Here is a 25,577-nt window from a genome sequence, read left to right on the forward strand (position 1 = left end):
AAAAATACACTGTTGAGTTCAGTTTGTTAGCATTGTATTGATGATATTGGTACCTGCTTTTCTCAGATATGGGCCTGTAATTTTCTTGTCATGTTTTGGTATCAGAGTAATACTATCCTTGTAAAATGAGTTTAGAATTGTTATCTACTATGTTTTGGAAGAATTTGGCAAGTATTCATCTTGAAATATTTGGTAGAACTCACCTATTCCTGGATCTTTGGTAGCTTTATGATTACTGATTCAGACTTGACTAGATATTCTACTTCATGAGTTTGATTGGTGGGTTGTATGTTTCTTGGAATTTATTTCTTCTGCGTTGTCCAACTCATTGGACATAAAAGTCTCTTTTTGATGCCTTATTTCTGTGATACTAGTCGTACTGTTTTAGCTAACAGTCGTCTATTTTGTATTGTCTTTCTAGTCTCATTTCTCAATTTCTTTAGCCCATTGTTCAGTAGCTAGCAAAGTGTTTAATCTCAGCAATTGTGAATTTTCTACTTTGTAATTGATTTCTAGTTTCATATGCGTGATATTTCCATCTTAAATGTTTGTGTGGCCTAATGTGAGATATCCAGGAGAATGTTATGTATGCTTGAGAAAAATCATTGTGCTGCTCTCAGATGGAATGTTCTATAAATATCTGTGTTGACCTGGCCTCACTTGTTGTTTAGGTACATCTTTCCTTACTGATTTTTCTTTTGAAAATGGGATAGTGAAGCCTTCTGTTTCTAGTAAAAGCTGCACACACTGGCATCCTGACTGACAGTATGAAGAACTCACTTGAGGAGGCTGCTATATCAAAATTAGGTGTAGCTCTTATGCACCACCCAAGATTATAAGGAAACATAAAGCAGAAGAAAACATTTATTTGCGATTTAAAAGGTTTTGGGATTTGATCTTTTTAGCTTATAAAAAAGTTAGAAAATAATAAAAAATGAAACATTATTTTGGATATAAGCTGATGAGGGTCGGCTGTCACATGTCCTTCTGGCCATGTAGGGTTGCTGCCTGAAGCAGGGGTTGTCTACAGCTTCTGGATCAGTATGGCAGAAGCACCTCCTCCTCCATTGCAGATGCTGGCAAGACCGTATTGTCCCTGCTTCAAGGCATGAACTAAATGAACGACAATCCTGGCTCCAGACATCCTAGGAATAAAGAGGCATATTGGTTCTTTAATGAATTACAGTATTTATGGCTAGAAGAAAGTTCTCAATTCCAGGTTCTTAAAGTTAATTTAGGTGTAAGAAACTGCTAATAAACTACTTTTCTTATTAAACTTGGGAGACTTGTTTCAGAAACAGGACTATTTCATGAAGTCCATGTTTGAGCTTTAAAAAAAAACCTAACCTTTAACATAAAATTTCAAGCAGAAATGTGATTTGTGTTTGTTGTCAGTCCCATCAGAAATGTCTGCCTAGGAAGGGTGGGTGGGAAAGAAAACTGCCCAACCAACAGTACTAGGAATCATTATGAAGCAATTTAAGTTTAGATAGAAATACAGAGGCAGGCCGTGACCTAGACTTCTGTTAGGATTTTACCTACCCGATTGGATGTCCCAGGGAAACAGCTCCTCCATTGATATTCACTTTTTGAGGATCAATCTCCAGCATTTTAATGTTTGCTAATACAACCACGCTGAATGCTTCATTTACTTCCCACATTGAAATGTCTTCTTTTTTCAATCCTGCATCTTTAAGGACCTAAACACAGATTATGTTCAAATTATTTCATTGCTTTGCATTCCCCTTTGATGTAACAAATATTTAAATACAGAGATTTTGTTTGTACTATCTTATTTCTGCTTTGGAGAGAAAACATGATTTTTTTAATGTGCTCTATTTTGGGGATACATAGCATAATATTCTTAAGATACATTTACTGATGCCATGGGGTTATTTGGAGCACAAATATCTAGAGCTACCAAATCTTCATATTATGGTGCTGGTGGTTAACCCTAGTATCATAAAATATTATTAATTCCCTTTTACTGTAGAAATGGTTTTGCTCTGAGCAACAGTAAAACTAACATGAAACTTCCTCTCTCCCTCCAGTGGGCTCAGGTAGCTTTCTAAGCTGAGCAGCTCAAACACCTTCCTCCATTCCACCACCCTAAGACAAAACAGGGTAGGTACCTAAGTCAAGACATATCTTCAGGGGCCTCCCCGGTGGCACAGCGGTTGAGCGCTGGGTTGCGAAGCTGCCCGCGGCCTCTGCGGTGCTGGTTCGATCCCCGGCTGCTCCCCGGCCACCGGAGGAGGGTCCCACATGGCGCGCAGACCTCTCCTGCCGCCCGCTGCTCCCCTCAGCAGTGTACTTCGGTCCTTCTGCCTGCTCTGCTCCCCGCTCTGGTGAATTCTCTCACCCTCCCACGCTTCTGACTGTACCCAGTGCTCGTATAAATAAATAAATAAATCTTTAAAAAAAAAAAAAAAAAAGACATATCTTCAGAGCCTCCCTGGTGGCGCAAAGGGTTAAGCACAGCACTATGAAGCAATCCGCAGCCTCTGCAGCATGAGTTCGATCTCCGGCCGGCCAGGGAGACACCCACATGGCGAGCAGACCTCTTCTATCTCGCCTACTACTCCCCTCGGCAGTGTATTTCGGTCAGTCTGCCTGTTCTGTACTCTGCTCTGTCTCTGGTGAATTCTCTTACCACCCCCCCCCCCCCACACACACACACACACTCTTCTGGCCTGTACACCAGCTCTTGTATGCATAAGTAAATAAATCTTAAAAAAAAAAAGACACTATCTTCAGAGTCCAGGGTGCTGACCACCACACAGTGTGTGCTCCCAGTACACACACTGCCCTGTTACAGGTGGTGTCATGCTTTCCCATCTGCTACCTTCCTATCCCCACTGGCTTCTGCTCCTTTTTAAAATCTGGGTGTTGCCTGCAGTTGCTGTCAAGGATCTGCTAGAGTATTTTGACGTCCCTCACCCCAGCCCTCCTCGGCATTCTTTTCCTGTGACTCGGCAGTTTTTCACAGAGACTTAGTTTGGAGGATGTAAGTTTCTCAGTCTCTCGTTACCCTCTAAGCTCAGCTCCCTTCTAGCATGGAGACCTCACCATTTAGTAGTGACTGCTTTAATTCTAGAATCAGGACCCTCATCGCCTTTTTCTCTGCTGCACCCACCTCCCACGTTGTCCCCATACCAGACAGTAAGTTCAGAGTTATCCTTATTTCAGTTTTGTGATTTTGTTTGTACCACTGAAAGATGTAGTTTGTAGTGTGCTTAGAAAACCAACAGTTAGCATAATGGAGCATGGTCCTTGACTTTCTTACCTTAGGCACAGCATATGCAGGTGCAATGGGAAAATCAATGGGTTCTACAGCAGCATCAGCGAATCCTTTTTTATTAAAAAAAAAATCATTAAATCCTTTTATAAGCATCCAAAGTTAGATCTAACATTACATATAATATGTAAAAATGCAAGTTTCCTAAGCCTGCTAATTTTATAGCCTTATAAATTTTATAAGACTTAGAAAACGGATATTAACCTCTAAGACTAAAATTACACCAATCACCTAACCCATTGATAATCTCAGGGGAGGCAATCTGCCTGCAGGACCCTGGCCTTATCTACAGATAGTTTTGGTTGTAGCAGCAGGTGCCAGTAACCATTCTACAATGCAGCACTGTCCCCACAAGGTGTCAGTAATGCAGAGATTAATAAAACCTAAACTAAAAGTTACTAGGTTCTCATTAATAAAATAGTTGAGTCTTAACGAAGAAATCGGACAAAACGTACAGCCACAGTAGGGTTAAGGAGACTGAGGGCAAGCAAGATCCCAGAGTAACAAATGCTGGGACAACATCTAGTGCTCCTGCTTCCAGACTCCTAATTCCATATTCTTTTTATTCCACCTGGTTGCCTCTGGGATAAGACACTTGACTGCTCTTTTCACCCACTTACAGGGTAAGAAAACACTTCTAAAGCTTACTGTCATCACATAAAGTAAATCATAGTGAAAATAGCCAACTTCGATATTACGTATTACCAGCAAGGAGACAGTTTTAGCAATAGGAAGGGCTTATAGAGGATTAGGATAAGCTCAGTCAACATCTTCTACCTGCTACTCTGGCGAGTGGTTTAACCTGGAGCCTTTTGGCTGCCTCTGCTGTCATCAGAACCACAGCGGCTGCCCCATCGTTCAGTGTGCTGGCATTGGCAGCTGTCACTGTGCCTGGGAACATGGGTAAAAATGAAGTCAGAACACCCTTTCACATCGAAGTCAATTGGTTCAATTTAAGAAATACCGAGTACTGCCTGGGTCACTAGATGTATGGAAGATTATTGCTCCAGAAACACATACATAGCTAGGACAAGTCCTTGATGACAGTTTACTTACAGCTAACATAAAGGACAGGCCTGACAATCCGGAGTAAATGCTACAGTTTACAAATCAAGCATAAAGACCAGTTCATATTTTTTCTCCTCAGTCTAACAAAATGTATTTCTTCTTCCCTTCAGTTGAAATTGTCAACACTAAAATCACTATACTGTGCATTTTATGGTATGTAAGTTAGGCCAATTGGTTTTTTAGAAATATCAATGAATTCCCCATATTAGACTGCTGCTAAAATTAATTTTTTTTAAGATTTTATTGAATTATTTATTTATTTATTTTTGCAAGCACTGGGTACAGTCAGAAGCGTGGGAGGGTGAGAGAATTCACCAGAGCCAGAGCAGGGGAACAGAACAGGCAGACTAATGATACACTGCTGAGGGGAGCAGCGGGCGGCAGGAGAGGTCTGCGCGCCATGTGGGACCCTCGCCCGGCAGCCGGGGATCAAACCTGTGCTGCAGAGGCTTCGGGCAGCTTTGCAACCCAGCGCTCAACCGCTGCGCCACTGGGGAGGCCCCTAAAATTAATTTTAAAAACTGATTCCTGGGTCCTCCCTGGTGGCGCAGGGATTAAGTGTCAGCACTATGAGGCAATCCATAGCCACTGCAGCACAGAGTTTGATCCCCAGCCAAGGAGTTGACCCACATGGCGCAGCAGACCTCCTGTCTCGCCCGCTGCTCCCCTCAGCAGTGTATTTCAGTGGATCTGCTTGTTCTGCTCCCCACTCTGTCTCTGGTGAATCCTCTCACCGCACCCCACCCCCACACTTCTGGCCTGTATCCCAGTTCTTGTATGCATAAATAAATCTTAAAAAGATTTCTGCAGTTGTCATTGAGAAGTTCAGTCAGGAAGGGGGAAAAAATCTAATTTCACATTATCATAACATCTGTAAACCTCCAATTTTCAAGCAAAAACACCTTCTCTCTAGTCCACAGCTCCCTGAGGACTTACTACATGCCAGGCACTGGAGACAGCAGTGAACAACAAAGCATTAGCTTAATTCTACAGTCATTTTACACTCTCTTCCCTAGGATTTATATGTTGAAGTTATCAACTGTTAATCCAAGTATATTTAAAATTAGCATCATTCATTAATCTCATTTGACCCTGACATACTGAAAATATTAAACATAAGAAACATGTTCTAAAGTTTTTGAAAATCCTTTGGCAGTTCCAAGACTAAAGAGGTTATATGCTTCATTTCAGAATACTAACCATTTTCTTTTTGGAAAACTGTCTTCAGCTTTGGAACTTTGCTAAAATCAACACGTTTATATTCTTCATCTTCTTTCACCACTACATCTGGTTTACCTAAAACAAAAATCTTTTTTAGCCACCTCTCAAAACAGTCATTCAGCAGGAAACGGTTCCTAAGGGGTCAGGTAGTCTGCCTCCCTTAATGCCTACAGACCTTAACTATCCCAAGTGGACTCTATTCTAGAATCCACCGCTTTCAGTCTTGGTGAGTTGGAAGTTGATTTGGTGGCTTTACACAATTTAAATGTGTTCAGAGGTGCCCCCTCCCCTGACCCCCTGGAGATGGCAGCAGAGGCTTGGAAGGTGCTCAGGACAGGTCACCCATCCAGTGGAGCTTATGCCACACTACGGAGTCTGCTGGAGCCGTGAGCTCTCTTCTCTGAAGAGGAGTCCTTATTCATGTGATGCTAGAAATAAGATAACTTTAGGAAGCCTGAGAGCATGAAGCACAAAAGTATGCAAGCACTTGCATACTTCTGCTGAGAGGCCAGCCAGCGCTTGTCCCCACAGCACTGAACACCTGAGATGACTACTGCCTCTTTTTTTTCTGCTTTAACACATCAAAAACACAATTACTTCCTTTAATTTGGGGAGGTATCCCTTCCCCGCGCATCCCCCCCCAACCCATCTAGTAAATCCCCTTTTTCACTTAAGCTCATGTATTGTCTGTCACTTATTTTAGAGAGAGTTCTAGAAATACATTTTGCAATTGGGTTGAAATCTGGTATTAAGTTGGGCTGCGTATGTTACCTCTGAACTGGCCACTTCTGTGACTGACCATTAGCATCCTCGGTGACATGAACAAAGACAAAAATGTTCTAATATGAAATTTAAATTTAGCAACATTAAAAACTAAGATCTTAGGACATTCTCTACCTTTTACTGTAATTGTGACAGGCGTAACTTCGTTTCCAAATTTTCCTGCTTCCCATGCTGCTTTGCTTCTGGTGTAGGAGTTAATAGCATAAGTATCCTGTTCCTCTCGTGGGATCTTCAGCTTCTTAGCTGTGTTTTCAGCACAGTTGCCCTGATAAAAGTTGGAACTTTTTTATTTTTTTTTTTTTTAAAGATTTATTTATTTATTTATTTATTTATAAAAGCATTGGGTACAATCAGAAGTGCGGGAGGGTGAGAGAATTCACCAGAGCCAGAGCGGAGAGCAGAGCAGAGCAGGCAGACTAGTGAAGTACACTGCTGAGGGGAGCAGCGGGCGGCAGGATCGAACCAGCATTGCAGAGGCTGCGGGCAGCTTCGCAACCCAGCGCTCAACCGCTGAGGAGGGGAGGCCCATGTTGGAACTTTTTTAAAACAAACTCTGCATAGTGTAAAATAATGGCTGGTAGTTGAACTTAATAGAATTTCCCTTTGAAATAACACTATTAGAAAATAAATTCCAGTACAGGACAATTTAACATTGGAGCCAAGCAGATGCTATGAGCATATGAAAGTATTTCCCTACAATGATCGGCTAAAATCAACATTTATACTGCCGATCTTTCAGTTTCTAAAAGACATCTATTGGGAAAACTCAACAGAATTGTACATTAGATGGTATCTCTCCATTAAAAAGCAATTACTTCAGTCCTTCTGCCTGCTCTGCTCCCCGCTCTGGCTCTGGTGAATTCTCTCACCCTCCCGCGCTTCTGACTGTACCCAGTGCTTGTATAAATAAATAAATAAATCTTTAAAAAAAAAAAAAGCAATTACTGGGCCTCCCCTGGTGGCGCAGCGGTAGAGCACTGGGCTGCGAAGCTGTCCACAGCCTCTGCAGCGCCGGTTCGATCCCCGGCCTATCAGCGAGGATCCCACATGGCGCCCAGACCTCTCCTGCCGCGCCCGCTGCTCCCCTCAGCAGTGTATTTCATTGTTCTGCCTGTTCTGTTCCCAGCTCTGGTCTCTGGTGAATTCTCTCACTCTCCCGCACTTCTGACTGTACCCAGTGCTTGTATAAATAAATAAATCTTTTAAAAAAAAAAAGCAATTACCATGTGAATCTTATTGTAGACATCAGTTAAGCCATCTTTTACGATCAAATCTTCAAGTTTTAGCCCACCGTAGGGGGTTGCTCCTCTGTTCATCACATAGGGGACGTTGGACATGCTCTCCATCCCACCTGCCACCATCACATCCTGCTCAGCAGACACACAAAATTCAAGCCAATAAGTGCACACCCTTTGCACAGTGCAAACAAGAAGTACCCTCTTGACCCTGATGAAAGGACATGGTCTTAAGATTAGAATCAGCCATGAATCAGAATGCTAGGAGTCTTACATGTAAGAACACCTGAAAGTCTAGCCATTTCACTCACACCGCCAAGAAATTATTTTCTTCTAAAAGACTAAAAGTAATCCAGATCTTGGGGGTAATACTTCTGGAAGGTTCCTTGAGATCAGCTTCTTCATCATCTCTTCCCAGACAGCTAGTGCTGTCCTACTTGACTTTCTGACAGGCACCCTTTCCTCCTTCCAACACGTCATCTGCCCTCATCAGAGTATTCTGGCTAGAATGTGAATCTGATCATTAAAGGATTCTCAGTGTAGTATAGAGGCCCTTTATGACCTGACTTCTCTGCCTTTCCAGACTATGCCTGGACCTATCTCTCAGTTCAGAAGAACTACTTGAAGGTCTCCTAAGGTACCATGCTCACCCACACAGACCTCTGTGCTCTGGCATGTCCACCAACATGTAAAATACCTATATTTCCTTTAAAACCAATCAAAAGTGACTTCTGACTTCCCTGACCTATTTCTATTGCTTTTGAGAAAATTTCCTTTTGTGCACCCCAATTACAGTGTAATTCTTTCACTTCTACTACACTGTATTATAGCTATAGTCATATGTCAAATCTTCTCATGAAACTAAGCTCCTTTGAAGCCAGAAATCCTGTCATGTCTGTTTTCGGTGGTGGTGGTATGTGGCATACTACAAGCTTAATAAATACTAGTTTACCTGTTGTTACTTTAAAAATTTCATATGCATTATAAGGGCTAATTCAAAATAAATAGTTTAAATATTGGTACAAATATAAAATTAAAACCAATATTTTCTCACAGCCTTTAGTCAGTGAAGACAAGTTCTACACCGAAGAAGAAATCTAAATATTGTGCCTATTTTGGAGAGTCCCAATGAATTCATGTAGAGGTTTTATTCACTGAATAAATACTGAATTTTCCAGGGATAATGGCAATAATGACAGGAAATAAAATAAGTTATTCTTCATTAAAAAAATTGAACATTATAATCATAGATTATTCAAAATAAGGCAATTCCTAGCATTTCTGCAGTCACTGCACATGTACAAATAAGGAAGAGAAACTGAAAGCCTAGGTGGAGGACAGCACAGCATTGTGATGTGCTGTGGACCACAATCAAGGCAGATACAACTTCAGAACTTATCATTCACTTTTGAAACATCCAAACATCTCAACAATTTTTTCTCCACCTGTTGGCAAGGGTTAGGTAAGATCCCCATGAGACCTTGTATAGCCAACCAAATTCTCAGCCTCTCAAAAGTGAGTAACTGGTACAACTTTTATGGAAAACATCAAAAATGTGTTCACTCATCTCCAGTGAACATCACATAGTAGATGCTAAGCTAATGGGTTTTAAATTACTGTAGGTCCAGGCTGTGCTTAGCGATGACACTTCATTGCCTACAGTGATACTTCAGTAAGACACTGAAATACATGGTAGCTGTTCAGTTAGAATACTAACCTGTGTGCAGATACAGATTCACCTTCAAGACATTAATTGGGGCGCAGAGGAACAAGACCAAGGGACAAACAAACCCTTAGGCTCAGACAACAGAATGGTGGTTACCAGAGGGGGCAGGGTGTGGTGGGGGGAGACATGAGATAGAGGGGGCAACGGGTTGGTGGTGGATGGTAATTAGACCTTGGGTGGAGGGCATGCTATTGCACAGCAGGTGTGAAGCTATACCCCTGAAACTTATTACCTCAAAAAGAACTAATTTTAAATTTTGCTTTTCTATACCATTTCAATTTTTACATGTACATCTATATAGAGCTTCTAAAATACAGGAGCTGATGCATTCATTAGCTCAGATATCACTGCCCTTTTTTGTTTTTTTCTTCTGACTTTGCCTTATAATTAGAAACAAAGCAAGAGTAAAGTTCAGGACACACTTAACTGTGGTTCCTGCTATGAAAAATTAATTTGCAAACACCTCACAACTGATTTATAAACTGTTGCGCCAACTTGAACTCAACTCAACTTGAAAAAAGGATTTGGATCTGATAAGCTCAGTTCTCTGACGAGGGACTTGTCTCCTAAAACCATAATGTGTTTGCTGAACAGGCTGTCGCTTCCTTACCTCAGGTAAAGAAAAGATCTTAATCGTCAGTGCAAACAGGCCTGCACCTCTGAACCCGGGCGTGTGGAACTGAATCAGCCACCGATTCTGGGCTCAATCGGCAATTTTATTCCTAGGCTCAGAGCTTATTCTCACTTAAAATAAAAAGCCTTATTTTATCAGATATAAACTTTCATGAGCTTTAAATCACCTGAAATCTCAGAAAAACCCTAAGTAAAGTGTCATCCAAAAACTAGTTTAAATTAATCAACTGGAGACAGCAGCCTGGCTGTAAACAACTTTTTAATACAAGACACTGAAGCTGGCCCTTGGACCACTACCCCTGATTAGCACATCCAAAAATTCCAGAGTCTGAAACAAGAAAGCAGCTGCAACCCCCTCCCCAGAAAGAATTTCATCACAAAGCAGGAATACACTTCGATTCAGCCTGTCAGCACTGGGTGCTGTTTTCATTCCATCTGGAAAAGGGATGCGTCTTACCTGGTGCCCACACATGAGGTTCTGCGAGGCCATCATGATGGCCTTCATCCCAGAGGCACACACTTTGTTGATGGTTGTGCATGGAGTGGAGATAGGTAAACCTGAGGCCGTAATATCAGAGGGAAGACTTTGAAAAAGACTCATTTTTCAAACAACTGCAAACTTATAATAAGAGTACGTTAAATTACAATCTGCAAAATTTCTTCTGCCAACAGAAATCTATAAAGACCATATTATGCACTTCACATTTTGTTTAAGCTGAAATGGCCTCCGTTTTGCCATGTCAAACATTTTAAGAATAAAAATAAAAATGTATTCCTGATACCTGCACCCAGTACTGCTTGCCTTGTCGGGGCTTGTCCTTCACCTCCTTGTAGAACATTGCCCATGTACGCTTCCTTCACTTCTTCTTTTGCAATCCCTTTAAAAACACAAGGTATTAGGCTTTTCCATATTATTCAACTTAATGGTTACTCATTACCTAACAGTGTATAACATTCTACAGCAGAAATGGCTTACCTGGTCAGTTTTTGAATTTGGGGTTTTTTTTTTTTGGGGGGGGGAAGCATAGAAGAATTGGGGTATTGGCCAAAGATGCAGGGGGTGAGAGGATTCACCAGAGACAATGTGGGGAGCAGAACAGGCGGATTTACTGAAATATACTGCTGAGGGGAGCAGCGGGTGAGACAAGAGAGGTCTGCTGCACCATACGTGGGTTAGCTCCCCTGGCAGAGGATTGAACTCGGGCTGTTGTGGTGATAGTGCTGAGAATTAACCCTGAGGCCATTCTTAACTCCATTAGGGACATCTTTACAAGGGACTTCAATAGGCATTAAATGATTTCTAAGTGTTACGTAACTTTATAAGTGCAAAATACTTGTTTGGGGTCTCCCTGGTGGCGCAGGGGGTTAAGTCCCAGCACTATGAAGCTGTCTGCAGCCACTGCAGCACAAGTTTGATCCCCAGGCAGGAAGCTAACCCACATGGTGCAGCAGACCTCTCCTGTCTCACTGCTGCTCCCCTCAGCAGTATATTTCAGTAGATCTGCGCTTGTTCTGCTCCCCACTCTGTCTCTGGTGAATCCTCTCACCCCCCGCACCTCTGGCCTACACGTACCCAGCTCTTATGCATAAATAAAGTAAATCTTTTAAAGAAATAAAATAAAAATAAATAAATGCTTGTTCTATTGAATCACTGCCCCCTCAACACACAGCAAAGCCATACTGACCTGCCTTTTCAATGGCGCTCTGAATCGCAATGGAGCCCAGTTTAGTGGCTGGGAGAGAGGAAAGGTTACCAAGAAAAGACCCAATGGGTGTTCTTGTCGCACTTACTATGACCACTTCCTGGTAAGACAGAAGATAAGAACTGTTATTATTTTACCCAAATTGTTTTTCATAAAATGAACATAATCAATGGATGTATTATTTAAGTAGGCTTTTTATGAATAACCACATCAAAGACTGAAATAATCCTGGCACTTAACCTGATTATTTAAAAATAACCAGATCAAAGTTGATGCTATATGGTTGAAAACCAACTCTGGAACAGGCACACATCCTTCCTAGGCATCCACTGGAAATTTGAAACCTGGAACTTAAGTCTCAGTTCTTGTACACAGACAAAATATACGAGACAGTCTGGAACTACATAACAACACTAACCAAAGGGCTTATCTCTGTAGGGGAGGCCAGGCCAGGAATCAAGACCCACATGCTAGATGGGACATACCATTTAACTAGGACATAACAGAGCCACACTTTGTCACACAATTAATGATAGGAAAGTTAAGAAAATAGATAAAAGCTCTTAAATACTTTAAAACACATAACAATTCTCTGCCTCCCACATTCTCCTATTAGGTTCACAGGGGAGGACTTTCCTGGATTTTGACAGGTGGCTATTACTGGTCACTTTAGGGCCACTTAGGAAACAAGGACCAAAGAAAGTACCAGGCAGCCCTTCCTTCCTAAGCACCAACCAAATTCTGTCCCTTTCTCGAGGTTCTTCATGGGGCCCATGCACTGCGCTACACACAGTATAACGAGGGTCCTTGGAGTAAAGGGGAGACACTGCCCAGTTTACAGAGAATGTTGTTTTGCTTACACAAAGGGGAAAGCGGTAGACATTTTGCGAGGACTAAATTGAAACTGTGTTTGTTCATTTGGGAATTTAATATAGCCATAATTAGCTCTATTCCATCACCCTATGACGACCCAAACATACAGGGAAATCATTTTTATGACTACATGGGAATTTGTACTTACATTCAAAGTGGGTTTGGATCCATAACTTCGCTCCACACATTTTATTTCCTGTAATATAAATATTTATAATGTTACAATGCACAAAGGTAAGTATCCACATTACTTTATAAACTTCTCAGTGGCAGAGTTACCATGATTTCTTTCTGCTGCTTTATACCTTTGTTTCTGAACTTTCCACATTGAGCATGTACCACTTTTATAACCAGAAGTGAAATTACTCCTTTGTAACAAAGAAATTATAACTTTGTAATAATATCCTTTTCTAATTCAGTAGAAATGTTTTAACTTCTCATGAGTTTATCATTTTAAATTTCTAAGCCCTTCTTTAAGTATAAGCTTTATAAAATGTACTTTAAGTTAAATCTAAGTTCCAAATTAAATCAACTTAAGAGTACCATAAGGAAAATCATCAGTTTAAAAAAAAATTTTCTTTAAGTCAGACTTGTTATTTCTCCCCCATCCACTTTTTTTTTTTTTCCAGATTGATTTATACAAGCACTGGGTACAGTCAGAAGCGCGGGAGGGTGAGAGGATTCACCAGAGCCAGAGCGGGGAGCAGAGCAGGCAGAAGGACCGAAGTACACTGCTGAGGGGAGCAGCGGGCGGCAGGAGAGGTCTGCGCGCCATGTGGGACCCTCCTCCGGTGGCCGGGGAGAAGCCGGGGATCGAACCGGCGCCGCAGAGGCTGCGGGCAGCTTCGCAACCCAGCGCTCAACCACTGCGCCACCAGGGAGGCCCTCCCCCATCCACTTCTAACAAGTGACTCTGACATATTTGAGGCAGACATACTTCATATAAACATGGTCTTTGCTCCCAGATAAATTCTTTACTATAGATATCTTGCCTCTACATCTCAGTTCTTTCCATGTTGTTCTTAGGAACAAATGCCAACAAGTTCTGTAAATGCAGGTCACAGCTCAGAGACCCAAACGATCTGAAATCGATCTATTTATAGGACACAACAAAGAATGAAATGTTTATCTTCTGAGGTGACAGCATTATAAGTATTCAAAAATAACATATTTAGAACCTTATGGATAGTTATAATGGCTAATCATATCAGAGTAAAAATGAAAAAACCTACAAACATCTATAAACTTATTTTTTTTAAGATTTATTTTTATTTATGCATACAAGAACTGGGGTGTAGACCACAGGTATGAGGGGGATGGGTGAGAAGACTCACCAGAGACAGAGCGGGGAGCAGAACAGACTGACTGACTGAAATACACTGCTGAGGGGAGCAGTGGGCGAGACAGGAGAGGTCTGCTGCACCATGTGGGTCAGCTCCCTGGCCGGGGATTGAACTCCTGGTGCAGTGGCTGGCCATAGCTTGATAGCACTGAGACTTTAACCCCTGCACCACCAGGGAGGCCCAAACATCTATAAATTTTAAACTGTCCCAAAAACAGCACCACAGATTAAACTTTATAAATTTTAAACTGCCCCAAAAACAGCACCACAGATTAAACTTTGTCCTGATTCAATACAAATAACCAACTGTGGTTTTCAGTTTATAACTGCCAAAAAGATAGGCAAAAAAATATTTGACAAGCATTAGTGATAAACAGAGATAACCATAAGGTATCCCCCTAAAATTTACTTATTATAAAATGTTTAGTTGAGAATGGATATATGCAAATAGCAACTTACAGACATTGCTTTCCTTGGTGGTGAAGAAATTTAACTCTAAGGTAATCTTTTTGCCAGTGTTCATAGTGTGGAATAAGTCACCTTTATGGAGAAAGTTCCCAGTAACAGCTCTGCTATAAGGAATGCCCCCGAGTCCTGACGGACCCATCATGGCATTCACTACACCCCTTGTCCTGGAGATACTTTCAGAGCCCGTGAAGGGGCGATGACAAGGCACGTGAGCATATTCATCCTCCACTTGCTCATGAACCTGCCAAGTTCACTGACCTTGCAGAAGGTTGGAGAATTTGAGATCAACAAGACATGGTCCCTCTACTAAAGCAGGATTATCATAAGAGAAATGTTAAAGCTACTTGGATTAGAGTCCCAGGATAGAATTTGGTAAGAACTACAAGAGAAATAAGCCATTCCCAGGGTTCATAGGAGAAAGATCCCTTGGGGGTGTACAATGGACTCAAATCCAGGGTTCTGCTGAAATGCCTCAGATAAGTACTGTACCACGTATTATTTTAAATACACCTTTCAAATCAGTCTCATGTAAACTCGACAGGTCGCGTCACTTGGTGCTGTCAGATTGGCCTGATTGTGCAGACCTTGAAATAAAACAAGCATGTACATATCTCTGCACTCGTGCCTCGAACACTGTGTCCCTGGATAGGCAGGCTTGTGTTTTTAGCTGGCCAGCCCACCTGTGCTCAGTAGCAAGGCCTAAGTGCAGCCTTACAGGTCACAGATTTTGGGCTGCTGTTTTTATTACCTACACAGGGAATGATTCTGGCAATTGTCTGCCATCCAACTTTGAATCAGAAGTTCCTATTTGTAGTAAACAAGCTAGTCACTGCCTTGCCAGGTACACAACTTTCTCAGAAGGCTCTGGAATGGACAGCCCCAAGTACCTACAGAGTGATTCCCTTCCAGCCCCAAATGGGCAGAGCTGAAAGGACCGAGAATGGAATGGACTCTGACCCAAGCTGGCCTCCTGCGAGACTGGGGCCATGGCATGATGGCGGCCACCAGAACTGCAAGGTCACAAGGGGTTGGAGCTCACCGGCACCATGGCCGGCCAATGCCACGTACAAGCAGAGAGGAAAGTGATTTAAGCCAAGACAAAAAGGAAGGGAACATGTAAACTCAGAAAAGAAGCAAAGGTGGGGCCTCCCTGGTGGCGCAGGGGTTAGGACGCAACCTATGAAGCTATCCACAGCCACTGCAGCATGAGTTCGATCCCCAACCAGGGAGCTACCCACATGGCGCAGCAGACCTCTCCTGACTTGCCCACTGTTCCTCTCAGCAGTATACTTCAGTCAGTTTGCCTGTTCTGTTCCCCACTCTGTCTCTGGTGAGTCCTCTCACCCCCCACCCCCCTGGCCTGTACCCCAGCTCTTGTGTGCATAAATAAATAAATCTTAAAAAAAAAAAAAAAAAAAAAGCAGCAGCTGCTTGAGACCAAAGGCCAGGCTTGATTAGCGATTTTCTAGGTAGGGTTCCCCAAGTCCACTGCCCTCTACTTCCTGTCCTTTGCTGGTTTTTGTGTATCTTCAAAAATATTCATTTCTCTTTTTTTTTTTTTTAATGTTCATTTCTTTTTAGCCAGTTTGGAATGAGATGAGTTTCTTTGCAATCAAAGGGCCTCCTAAGCCACATCAGCTTTTGAAGTTTCTGGATCCATTTTTTTTAAAAAAGATTTATGCATACAAGAACTGGGGTACAGGCCAGAGGTGTGGGGGGTGAGAAGTCACCAGAGACAGAGTGGAAACAGAACAGGCAGACTGACTGAAATACACTGCTGAGGGGAGCAGCGGGCAAGGCAGGAGAGGTCTGCTGTGCCAGGTGGGTAGCTCCCTGGCCGGGGATTGAACTCGTGCTGCAGTGGCTGTGGAGAGTTTCACAGTGCTGCATCTCAACCCCTTGCACTACCAGGGAGGCCCTCTGGATCCATTTTATTGAAAGTTTCCTGGTCTCCATTTAGCCCTAGACCCCATCACCAGTTGCACTGTCAAAGATGCCATGTTTTCAGTTATCCCTTCCTTGTCCCCTCTGTCCTCCATCCCCTTCACTCCTTCCCCTCAGAGCTTTCACCTCACTTCTTGGCCTCCCTGTGCAACAGAAGTTCACAAATTACCTACAGTTCATTCCCTCTGACGCGCTTTCCCCTCCCCAGCTGCTGTCAACTGTATGTGGCAAAATGTAATCCTTGTTAGAAGAAGCGCCTCCACCTCCAGCCACAACACGGGCAAAGTGGTTCAGAGCCTGAGTGTTGCCCGGGGCATGTCACTCACACGGCTCTTCCTGGTCTTCTCCAAATGACATGATCAGGCCTGGGGCAAGTTGGGTTAAGCAGGCAGCTTCAGGGACTCTGGGAGAATTAAAGAGGCTTCCGAGATGAGGACAGTGAGGTCTAAGAGGTGCTAACCAAACATACCGCAGAGATGAGGGCAGAAAGTCCCGGAGGACGAAATAAACAAGGGCAGTAGCACATGAAAGAAAAAGACCTTGGGAGGTAAAGGAGAAACACTGAGAGCAGAGCTAGGGAACAGGCACATCTGCCAGGAGAAGCATGCCACTGCGGGGAGAGCCCAGCACAAGGTATGATGGTGAGATTTTTTTTTTTTTAAAGAGGCATGTATTTTATTCATTTATTTATTTGTTTGTTTGTTTCTTTGTTTTATACAAGCACTGGGTACAGTCAGAAGCGCGGGAGGGTGAGAGAATTCACCAGAGCCAGAGCGGGGAGCAGAGCAGGCAGAAGGACCGAAGTACACTGCTGAGGGGAGCAGCGGGCGGCAGGAGAGGTCTACGCGCCATGTGGGACCCTCCTCTGGTGGCCGGGGAGCAGCTGGGGATCGAACTGGAGCTGCAGAGGCTGCGGGCAGCTTCGCAACCCAGCGCTCAACCGCTGCGCCACTGGGGAGGCCCTGATGATGAGAATTTAGAGTAGAGAAAAGAAAGTTTAAAACCCCCGCTGGACACGGGCCCCTGAGGGCTTATTCGGCCCTCCCAGGTACAGCGCACCTGGAGTGCTTGCTCTCTTCCTTTGAACAAGCTGTTCTCTACTTTCTTGAATGAAGGTTGCTTCTCTCTGCTTGTTTATCTGAAAAGTCTGTGATTCTTTTTACGGCTTCATGGGACAAGAACTGGTGGTGGATCAAGGGCAAATTCCTGGCTTTTCAGTTAGACAGGGGCAAAAAGCAGCAGCAGCAGAGGTACAGCGCACACCGGCTTCCGTGACACGGGGAAAGCAACGCGCAGGCCTGCCTTAGGGCTTCCATTTTATCTAAATCCTGAGGGTCCCCTCTTACCTCACAAGTGTTTTTCTGAAGTTTCCTTTGCTGTCCCTCCTTCCTAATCTCTAAGTGCTCAAATGTCCAGGCGCTCCTTTAGGCCCCTGTGAATTTTCCAGCTTCTCCCTCTCCTCAGATGATCAGCTCCAGGCACATTCCTGTCCTGATGAATCCGCCTGCTCCCCCAGCCTGGCCTCACCAGCCCCACACTCCCGCCAGGTGCCCACCTGACAGCTGCCACTCCCCATCCCAATCAAGGGGCTCGATTTCCACCCCAGGAAACCAGTTTCTTCCCAGTATATCCCACTCCAGGCAGCCTGGTGCTCAAGCACAAAGCTGAGGAATCACCCTCTTTCCCTGAGACCCAGATACTACACCACAGATACTGTCAATACTGTGCAAATCACGTGCACACCCTTCCCTGGGCAGCTGCCCGCCTCGCTTCTGTCCCCCCCTTCCCTGCCATGGTCCAGCCAGCAGGTTGCAGTCCTCACGTAGACACATGGCTCCCAACACGATGCTGACTGCTCTTGGGAGACCTTCCCTTATCGCACAAGCCCCTAAGCCACCTGGGTCCCAGGTCCCTTGCCAAACTCTCCCACTCTGGGCCCATCACACCGCAAGACCTGGGTCAGTGGGAGTCTCCCCAGCTTCCACGGGCGCGTCGCTCTTCTGTGAGGCTCAGCTCAAGTCTCCCTAACTGGGTTATTGAAAGGTGGCCTCTCTCATATCAACACGTTTGTTTCCTCCAAAGCCCCTCTCCCACTGTACAGGTGGGGTTCCCGACTTTGTTCATCCTCTCAACCTAACACGCAGGCCTCCCGAGAGCAGCACCGTCTCCTTCCTGGCTGCATCCCGGCCGGCACCACACCCAGTGCTCGAGCACCGGGCAAGGAGTGAAAGGCGGCTGCCAGTGGGCTTGGGACACCGTGGCTGTGTGGAAACAAACCCACCCTACAGTCAAGTTTGGTCTTTCAGGGGCCGCTTAGGGGCACCCCAACTCTGGACACCCCGGCATGCTCCAATGTTCCTAGAATACACAATTTTGCAACCTGTCTCCCCAGAGGCCGAGATCCAAGATATGACCTGGTCTTATTTATTTTCTATTCTAGTGATGGCAACAGGAGACACTAAACAAATGTTTGAACAGAACTGGAAAACCACATTTCATGGAGGGTAAATACGTGACAGAGCCAGCAAGGTGAGATAACGAGGTAGAGAGCCAGGGGCCTGTCTGACGTGAGCAGAGAAAGGACCACTGAAGTCAGTCTTGGGGAGCTCAAGAAAGGGCACGGGGTACCCTGAGCTGAGGCTAGAAGAGCAAGCAGGGGCTCTGCCCACCGAGAGCAGGGGAGTGGATTCCAGCAAGTGCAGCAAGAATCCCTGAAGGCGTTTCCTTCAAAACCACCACTCCAGCTGAGGGAGACCAGGCAGGAGCTGCAGTGACCAGCGGCCAGGGAGGTCGCCAGAGGGGTGGACACTAACACATGGGTCTGGAATGTTTGAAGGGTGCCCATTATTCTGATCTTGCAGAGAGCTCAGGCAACCTGCCAGAGTCACACAGCCAGGTGCAGATATTGATGATATGTATTTTATTTATAGTATATATTTTATTAAAACAATAAAATTTAAGAAGCTGGGTAATTGTTCTTTTCAAAGCACTGCACTATTTTTATTAATAATTATTAACTATTTGCTTGTGATGTCCTTCACTGACCAAGCCCATCAGCAATGACAATTGTTGTTGTTGTTTTTTTTAAGATTGATTTATTTATGCATACAAGAGCTGGGGCACAGGCCAGAGATGTGGGGGGTGAGAGGATTCACCAGAGACAGAGTGGGAAACAGAACAGGCAGACTGACTGAAATACACTGCTGAGGGGAGCCACGGGCAAGTCAGGAGAGGTCTGCCGTGCCATGTGGGTAGCTCCCTGGCTGGCCGGGGATTGAATTCATGCTGCAGAGGCTGTGGATTGCTTCATAGTGCGGTGCTTAACCCCTTGCGTCACCAGGAAGGCCTGACAATAGTTTTTTATTATCACATTATATAGGTGGAACCACAGGAAAAAAAAAATCACAAGAAACATGTAGATGCCCAAATATCAGTTTAAAAAAACCTGAGCCATTATTCAGGGAACTAGTTTAGGAAAACTGATTAAATAATTTTTAAAAATGAATTCATTCTTAATACAGAGGACTTAGCAGTTAGTACTCAAAATACGCATTACTGTCCATATAAGGAAAGCAAAGCTCCCTTACATCTACTTCTCTAATATTTCCTCAGGTCTTAATAAAACTCTCCAAGTAACAGTTATGCTAGTTTCAATCAACACTTTATATTTTCTCTCTATGTTCGTTTTATGTATTTATACAATTCCTTTGCTAAAAGCTTATAGTACCTCTGTACTGATGTTTTATATTGTTGGGTACTCCCTGTTAGAGATTGAACTGTGTCCCCCTAAAAGAAGTCCTAACCCCCAGCTCTTTTTTTTTTAAAGATTTATTTATTTATTTATACAGAAGCGCGGGAGGGTGAGAGAACTCACCGGAGCCAGAGCGGGAACAAAACAGGCAGACTGACGAAATACACTGCTGAGGGGAGCAGCGGGACAGACAGGAGAGGTCTGTCGAGCCATGTGGGACCCTCACCAGCGTCCGGGGATCAAACTGGCGCTGCAGAGGCTGCGGGCAGCTTCGCAGCCCAGCGCTCAACCGCTGCGCCACCAGGGGAGGCCCCCAGCACTTTATTTTTTTTTAAGATTTATTTATGCATGCAAGAGTTGGGGTGTAGGACAGAGGTGCGGGGAGGGTGAGAGGATTCACCAGAGACACAGTGGGGTGCAGAATTGGCAAACTGACTGAAATACACTGCTGAGGTGAGCAGTGGGCAGACAGGAGAGGTCTGCTGCACCATGGGGTTAGCTCCCTGGCCAGTGATCAAACTCCTGCTGCAGTGGCTGCCCATAACTTCACAGTGCTGAGACTTAAACCCTTGAACTACCAGGGGGGCCCCTCCAGCACTTTAGTACGAAACTTTTTCTGTAAATGTGTGCTTTCCCAAGGTAATCAAGTTGAAATGAGGCCATTAGGATGGGCCCCAATCCACTGTGACTGACGTCCTTAGACGGAGGAGAGTGGTGGGCCTCCCAGGTGGTGCAAAAGGTTAAGACCCACACTTCTGAGGCTGGCTGCAGCCACTGCAGCACCAAGTTCCATCCTCGGCTGGCCAAAGAGCTGACGCACATGGTGAGGCAAACCTCTCCCGTCTTGCCGGCTGTTCCCCTCAGCAGTGTAGTTCAGTAGGTCTGCCTAATGTGCTCCCCACTCTGTCTCTGGTAAATCCTCTCACCCCCTGCATGTCTGGCCTGCACCCCAGCTCTTTTATACATAAATAACCTTAAAAAAAAAAAAAAAAAGAGGAGAGAGGTAACACAGACAGATGACCAGAGAGCTAAGCACGAGGCACAGGGAGGACAGGAGCCAGATGCCTACAAACCAAGAGCAAAGCACCGGGGCAAGAAGCTAAGAATTCCCCCACAGGAGTCAGGGGTGGGGTCCTGCTGCTGACATGGGGCCTATAGGCTATCTAGCTTCCAGAACTGGGAAACATTTCTGTTGGGGTGAGCTGCTCCATTTGGTGTGTTCTGTTACAGCAGCCCAAGAAACAGGTGCCCCCCTCCTTTGTGAAATCTCACCACCCAGGCTCTCAGACCACACTGTGCTGCCCTGGTTTTCTGCCTTGACACACTCTTCACCCCGCTGCACAGGTTCATGTCCGCCTGCAGTATTTTTTTTAATGATTTATTTATGTATGCATATAAGAACTGGGATACAGGCCAGAAGTGTGGAGAGGTGGAGGGAGAGGGTGAAAGAATTCACCAGAGGCAGATCGGGGAGCAAAACAGGCAGATCTACTGAATAATACACTGCTGAGGGGCGCAGCGGGCAAGACAGGAGAGGTCTGCTACGCCATGTGGGTCACCTCCCTGGCCAGGGATCGAACTCATGCTGCAGTCTTTAACCCCTGTGCCACCAGGGAGGCCCCACTGCCTGCAGTATTGTCTCCCATGAGTCCTGGACTAAGTCCTCTCCTCACCCCCCTCCCCAACTTGCTCTAGGCAAGCTCATGGATAGACAAGGGCTCCCAAGTCTTTCTCTATCCAGCGCCTCCTTTCCCTCTACCCACAACTCCAAATGCATTCCAAAGTCACTCATCACTTTCTCTCAACCCCCAAATCTGTTTCTCAGTGAAAACCTCTACTAGACATTTACCTGTCAGGCCAGTAACTCCTCCCCTAAGTTATGCAAAATGTCACCTCTTCCAGCCCCTCACAGCCAGTAAGTCATATTTGCAGTCATGCTATCTCGTGAAATCCATCCACTTCTCTTGCGTTTATCACCTCAGGTCACTATCCCTTCCTGCTTGATGACCACCACTTTCTAACAACTCTGGCCTGAAGAGGGAGGCCCCACGACTGAGGTTCAAAATCATCCAGGTGAAGGGCTAGGGGGGAGAGAGCAAAAACAGTGAGTGTATTCACCTGCACAGAGACAGGAAAATATCTGCTGTATTTGAAACAGATTGAACGCGGAGCATCAACTACACCGGTGACAAAAGAGCAGGGCACAGGCAGCACAGAGGTCCCAGCAGGAAGGCAATGGCACACTTGCACTACTAAGACAGAGGGAAGAAGAAGGGCCACCAAATGCGGCAGGCTGCGCCTCCCATGCTGTCTCTTGACATGGTCCAGGCATTGGGGGAGACGCCCGAGAAGCAGGGAGTTTCTGTGCTCCCCCCAAGAGGGAAAGTTGTACTTCCCAGAAGAGGGGAGTTCTTGCACTTCCCAAAGAAGATCTGAACTAGGGAGTCTACATGGCAATGCCTGCTAAAGCTCTCCTCTTTGTTCTTGGTTAATGCAGAAGTAAGTTAGTCATTAATTGGCATATGAAAACCCAATTTGGACCTAGAGTTTATTGATTTGTTATTCTTACACTTGAATTAGCATCAAAGAAAGTAAGTAATGCAAAAGGTATAGCTAGGGGAAAGAAATGTTCCAGCCCTGAGAACTATAGAGAACAAGCTGCCCTGAACCAACTGTGCTTGGAAGCCATAGCCTGACACGGGGGTGCATGTTTGCACCAGCAGTACATTTCTTGGTGTTTGCAAGAGGTCAGTAGTTCGCAGGCCGTGTGGCGGTTAGGAATTTTTAGTTAAGAGTTAGACTTCAGTAGAACTTACGTAGATTTGATGAACTGTTTTAGACCACCTTGAAGTAATTAATATATTAACCGAGTTAATTGAGTGCTAGAAGATAAGTTGATTTTAGTAATTGAATATAGAATAGGAATTTTACACCCACTTTGTAACTGGGAAAGTTTAATTGTTGCCAAATGTTGTGCTGTCATATATGATTGATCATGTTAGTAAATGAGCTGTACCTAGGAAACTAATTGTTCTGGAGGTTACCAGAGAATTGCCCTTTAGGTGTGAGACCTAGGGAGTCTTTGCATGTTCATGAGAAAATATGTATTGATTGTTTCTGTTCTGCCTCAATGCTTACACTGATGTAATCCCACCGCTCGCCTTAAGGTATAAATAAAGACCCGCTGAGACCCTCAGCAGGGAGATACTGGCACGAACTAAGGTGTCTGTGTCTTCCTCACTCCTACCTCGCTCCACTTCCCCTCAGCCCTCCGAGAGAAAGATAAGAAAGAGAAAAAGACTTCACCCACTCCGTCCTCTCCTTTCTGAGATCCCTGACACGACTCCTAGGTGGGGCGGGTCTCCAGCAACCAAAGACCACGGGTCAAAGACGCCTGGCAGAAGTAAGGCCCTCAGGAGTTGCAGACAAAGGCAGGACAGCACTAAACCAGAGAGCGAAAACTGACCCATTCCCCTCGCTTTCACTCTTTGCCGGTGTCTGCAAACAGCCAGAGGTCAGCTGACGGACACCAAGACGGCGACACCTGCCAAGGCCACCTTCCCAGCAAACAAAGCAGAGGCCAGGAGAGAACTGAACGTGAGAGCAAACAGGCCCAGCAATAACACAACATGGGACTTTTTTTAAGTTTGAAGATTAAAAGAAACAATTTTTGATCCAAACAGCAAACAGGAGTTTCAAGCAGGGACACCTAACAGCAGAGGTTTAAAAGAGAAAAGGGGTTAGTGGAGATGAAGTGTCTCCTTTGATCAGAGGAGGAAATGGATTACAGCTGGCACCACAACACGTGGTGCCCGTGAAGTCACTGAAGGGTGTTGACCATCTGGGAGCCTGGTGTGTATTTAAAGGCAAAGGGGAAAGGGACAGTGTCACGGTGAGAGGTCAAGTCCTGCCCACAAAATGGCAGGGGATACTGTAAATGCCATCGACCCAAACACTTCCAAGAAACAGTAAGTGACCGATTAGTTCCAGTAACACCCAATCCAGCTGATTCCCAGAGGTCAATGAAATAAGTGAATCCCACAAACCACTGCTTCATAACCTACAGCTTCATTTTTCTCACCAGCAACGTGTGTCTGATCTTAAGCTCTTAATGAAATTACAAATTGGGGTTCTGCACTTTCATTTACACGTGGAGTTCCTAGTCCATCTAACTCAGCTGGTCCACACTGGCTGCCACACACGCAGGTTAACGCACTACACTCCAACGACTTCCCAAGTCAGAGCCAATGAAGGTGCTGAGTAATTAAGAAGTCTCTCTGCTGGGAACCTATGGTGCAGGACTGTTCTGTTACCTCAATCACCCAGAATTAGTTCTAGACTCTTCCTTTTCCCCCACCACCCTGACTCCTGTTCTACATTTGTTTTCACAATCTCTTGCATCATGGTGCTCTCTTCCAGCAACTATTGCCAGACACCAGATCGTTATTTCATGCCCAGACAATCATTTCCTCCCCACTTTGAGCCTACCCGACCTCTGATGATGACAGAAATTGAAATATCCAAGGGTCTCACCGACTTGGGTCAAATCCCAACCCTTACAACATGACTGGCTTTCAAAGTTGATCCTCAACCAAATTGGAAAGCTCACAGTTCCCCAGCCACCACCCCCATCCCCAGGTTCTCCGCCTACTCCAGGGGTTCTGTCACACCCGGAGCCTGCTGTGCGAGCTCCCTTCCTGGGATGTGCTGCAAACGCATTATTCCTCTCCAGGCTGTGGCTCCCGTGTTCCCTAAATCCAACAGCCTAAGGGCAAACACAGCTCTGGAGGCCAGCAGTCGGAGTCGCCATTTGTTTTCGGAGACAAATTTCCCGGGAAGGGGCAGCTTCTTAGGGGTCTCCCTGGTCGAGCAAGTGGTTAAGCACCGCACTGTGAAGCAATCCGCAGCCTCTGCAGCAGGAGTTCGATCCCCGGTCGGCCAGGGAGCTACCCACATGGCGCGGCAGACCTCTCCTGTCTCACCTGCTGTTCCCCTCAGCAGTATATTTCAGTCAGTCTGCCTGTTCTGTTCCCCACTCTGTCTCTGGTGAATCCTCTCACCCGCCCCCCACACCTCTGGCCTGTACCCCAGTTCTTGTGTGCATAAATACGATTTTAAAAAAAAATCTATTTAAAAAAAAAGAAAAAGGGCAGCTTTTTATCACAAGCGCCTCAAGCTTGGTACCCAGTGACGACCTCAGGGCCGGAACCCACAGTCTCCTGACAGTAACGCTCACAAACACGTTCTAGGGGAAACCCCGGGCCCGTCACAGACCCTCCGTCTCCTCGCCCGAAAGAGGCCAGCCCGGGCCGCAGCCGCCAAGCCCCCGCCCGCCGACGCCGCGGGGGAGCCGCCGGCCGAGGCCCGCGTCGCTCCGCCGGGGGCCCACACGCGGGGAGCGGGCGCCGAGTCCCGGCCCCTCTCACCTGCAGCCGCCCTCGGAGGAGCAGCCCGCGCCCGCGGAAGCAGCCGCGCAGGAGGACGGCGAGCACCGCCATGTCGACGGCGCCGAGCAGGGGCTTCAAGGGCGGA

The 25,577-nt window shown here is 45.4% G+C and overlaps 1 protein-coding gene across 1 annotated transcript; it reads right to left on the reverse strand.

Annotated features, from left to right (window-relative positions):
• Positions 1 to 820: 820 nt before the first annotated feature.
• ACAT1 (acetyl-CoA acetyltransferase 1) lies at positions 821 to 25,577 on the reverse strand. Its single transcript, XM_037505682.2, has 12 exons — positions 25,472 to 25,577; positions 12,689 to 12,736; positions 11,650 to 11,767; positions 10,747 to 10,842; positions 10,422 to 10,522; positions 7,594 to 7,737; positions 6,485 to 6,635; positions 5,567 to 5,662; positions 4,076 to 4,189; positions 3,287 to 3,351; positions 1,543 to 1,700; positions 821 to 1,145 (listed from the first exon to the last, which is right to left on the reverse strand). The coding sequence occupies exons 1-12, from the start codon at positions 25,541 to 25,543 to the stop codon at positions 1,025 to 1,027; spliced, it is 1,284 nt and encodes a 427-aa protein (XP_037361579.1). The 5' UTR covers positions 25,544 to 25,577; the 3' UTR covers positions 821 to 1,024.

The sequence above is a fragment of the Talpa occidentalis genome, unplaced genomic scaffold, assembly GCF_014898055.3.
Source record: "Talpa occidentalis isolate TD23 unplaced genomic scaffold, MPIMG_talOcc4v2.1 talOcc4.12, whole genome shotgun sequence".
In the NCBI taxonomy this organism is placed as follows: Eukaryota; Metazoa; Chordata; class Mammalia; order Eulipotyphla; family Talpidae; genus Talpa; species Talpa occidentalis.

Coding starts and splice junctions, on each gene's coding strand:
- ACAT1 (XM_037505682.2), bottom strand. CDS start 25,543: ATGGCGGTGCTCGCCGTCCTCCTGCGCGGCTGCTTCCGCGGGCGCGGG. Junction 10,523..10,746: donor GCAAGCAGTACTGGGTGCAG/GTATCAGGAATA, acceptor TTACGGCCTCAG/GTTTACCTATCTCCACTCCA. Junction 6,636..7,593: donor TCTACAATAAGATTCACATG/GTAATTGCTTTT, acceptor AACTTTTATCAG/GGCAACTGTGCTGAAAACAC.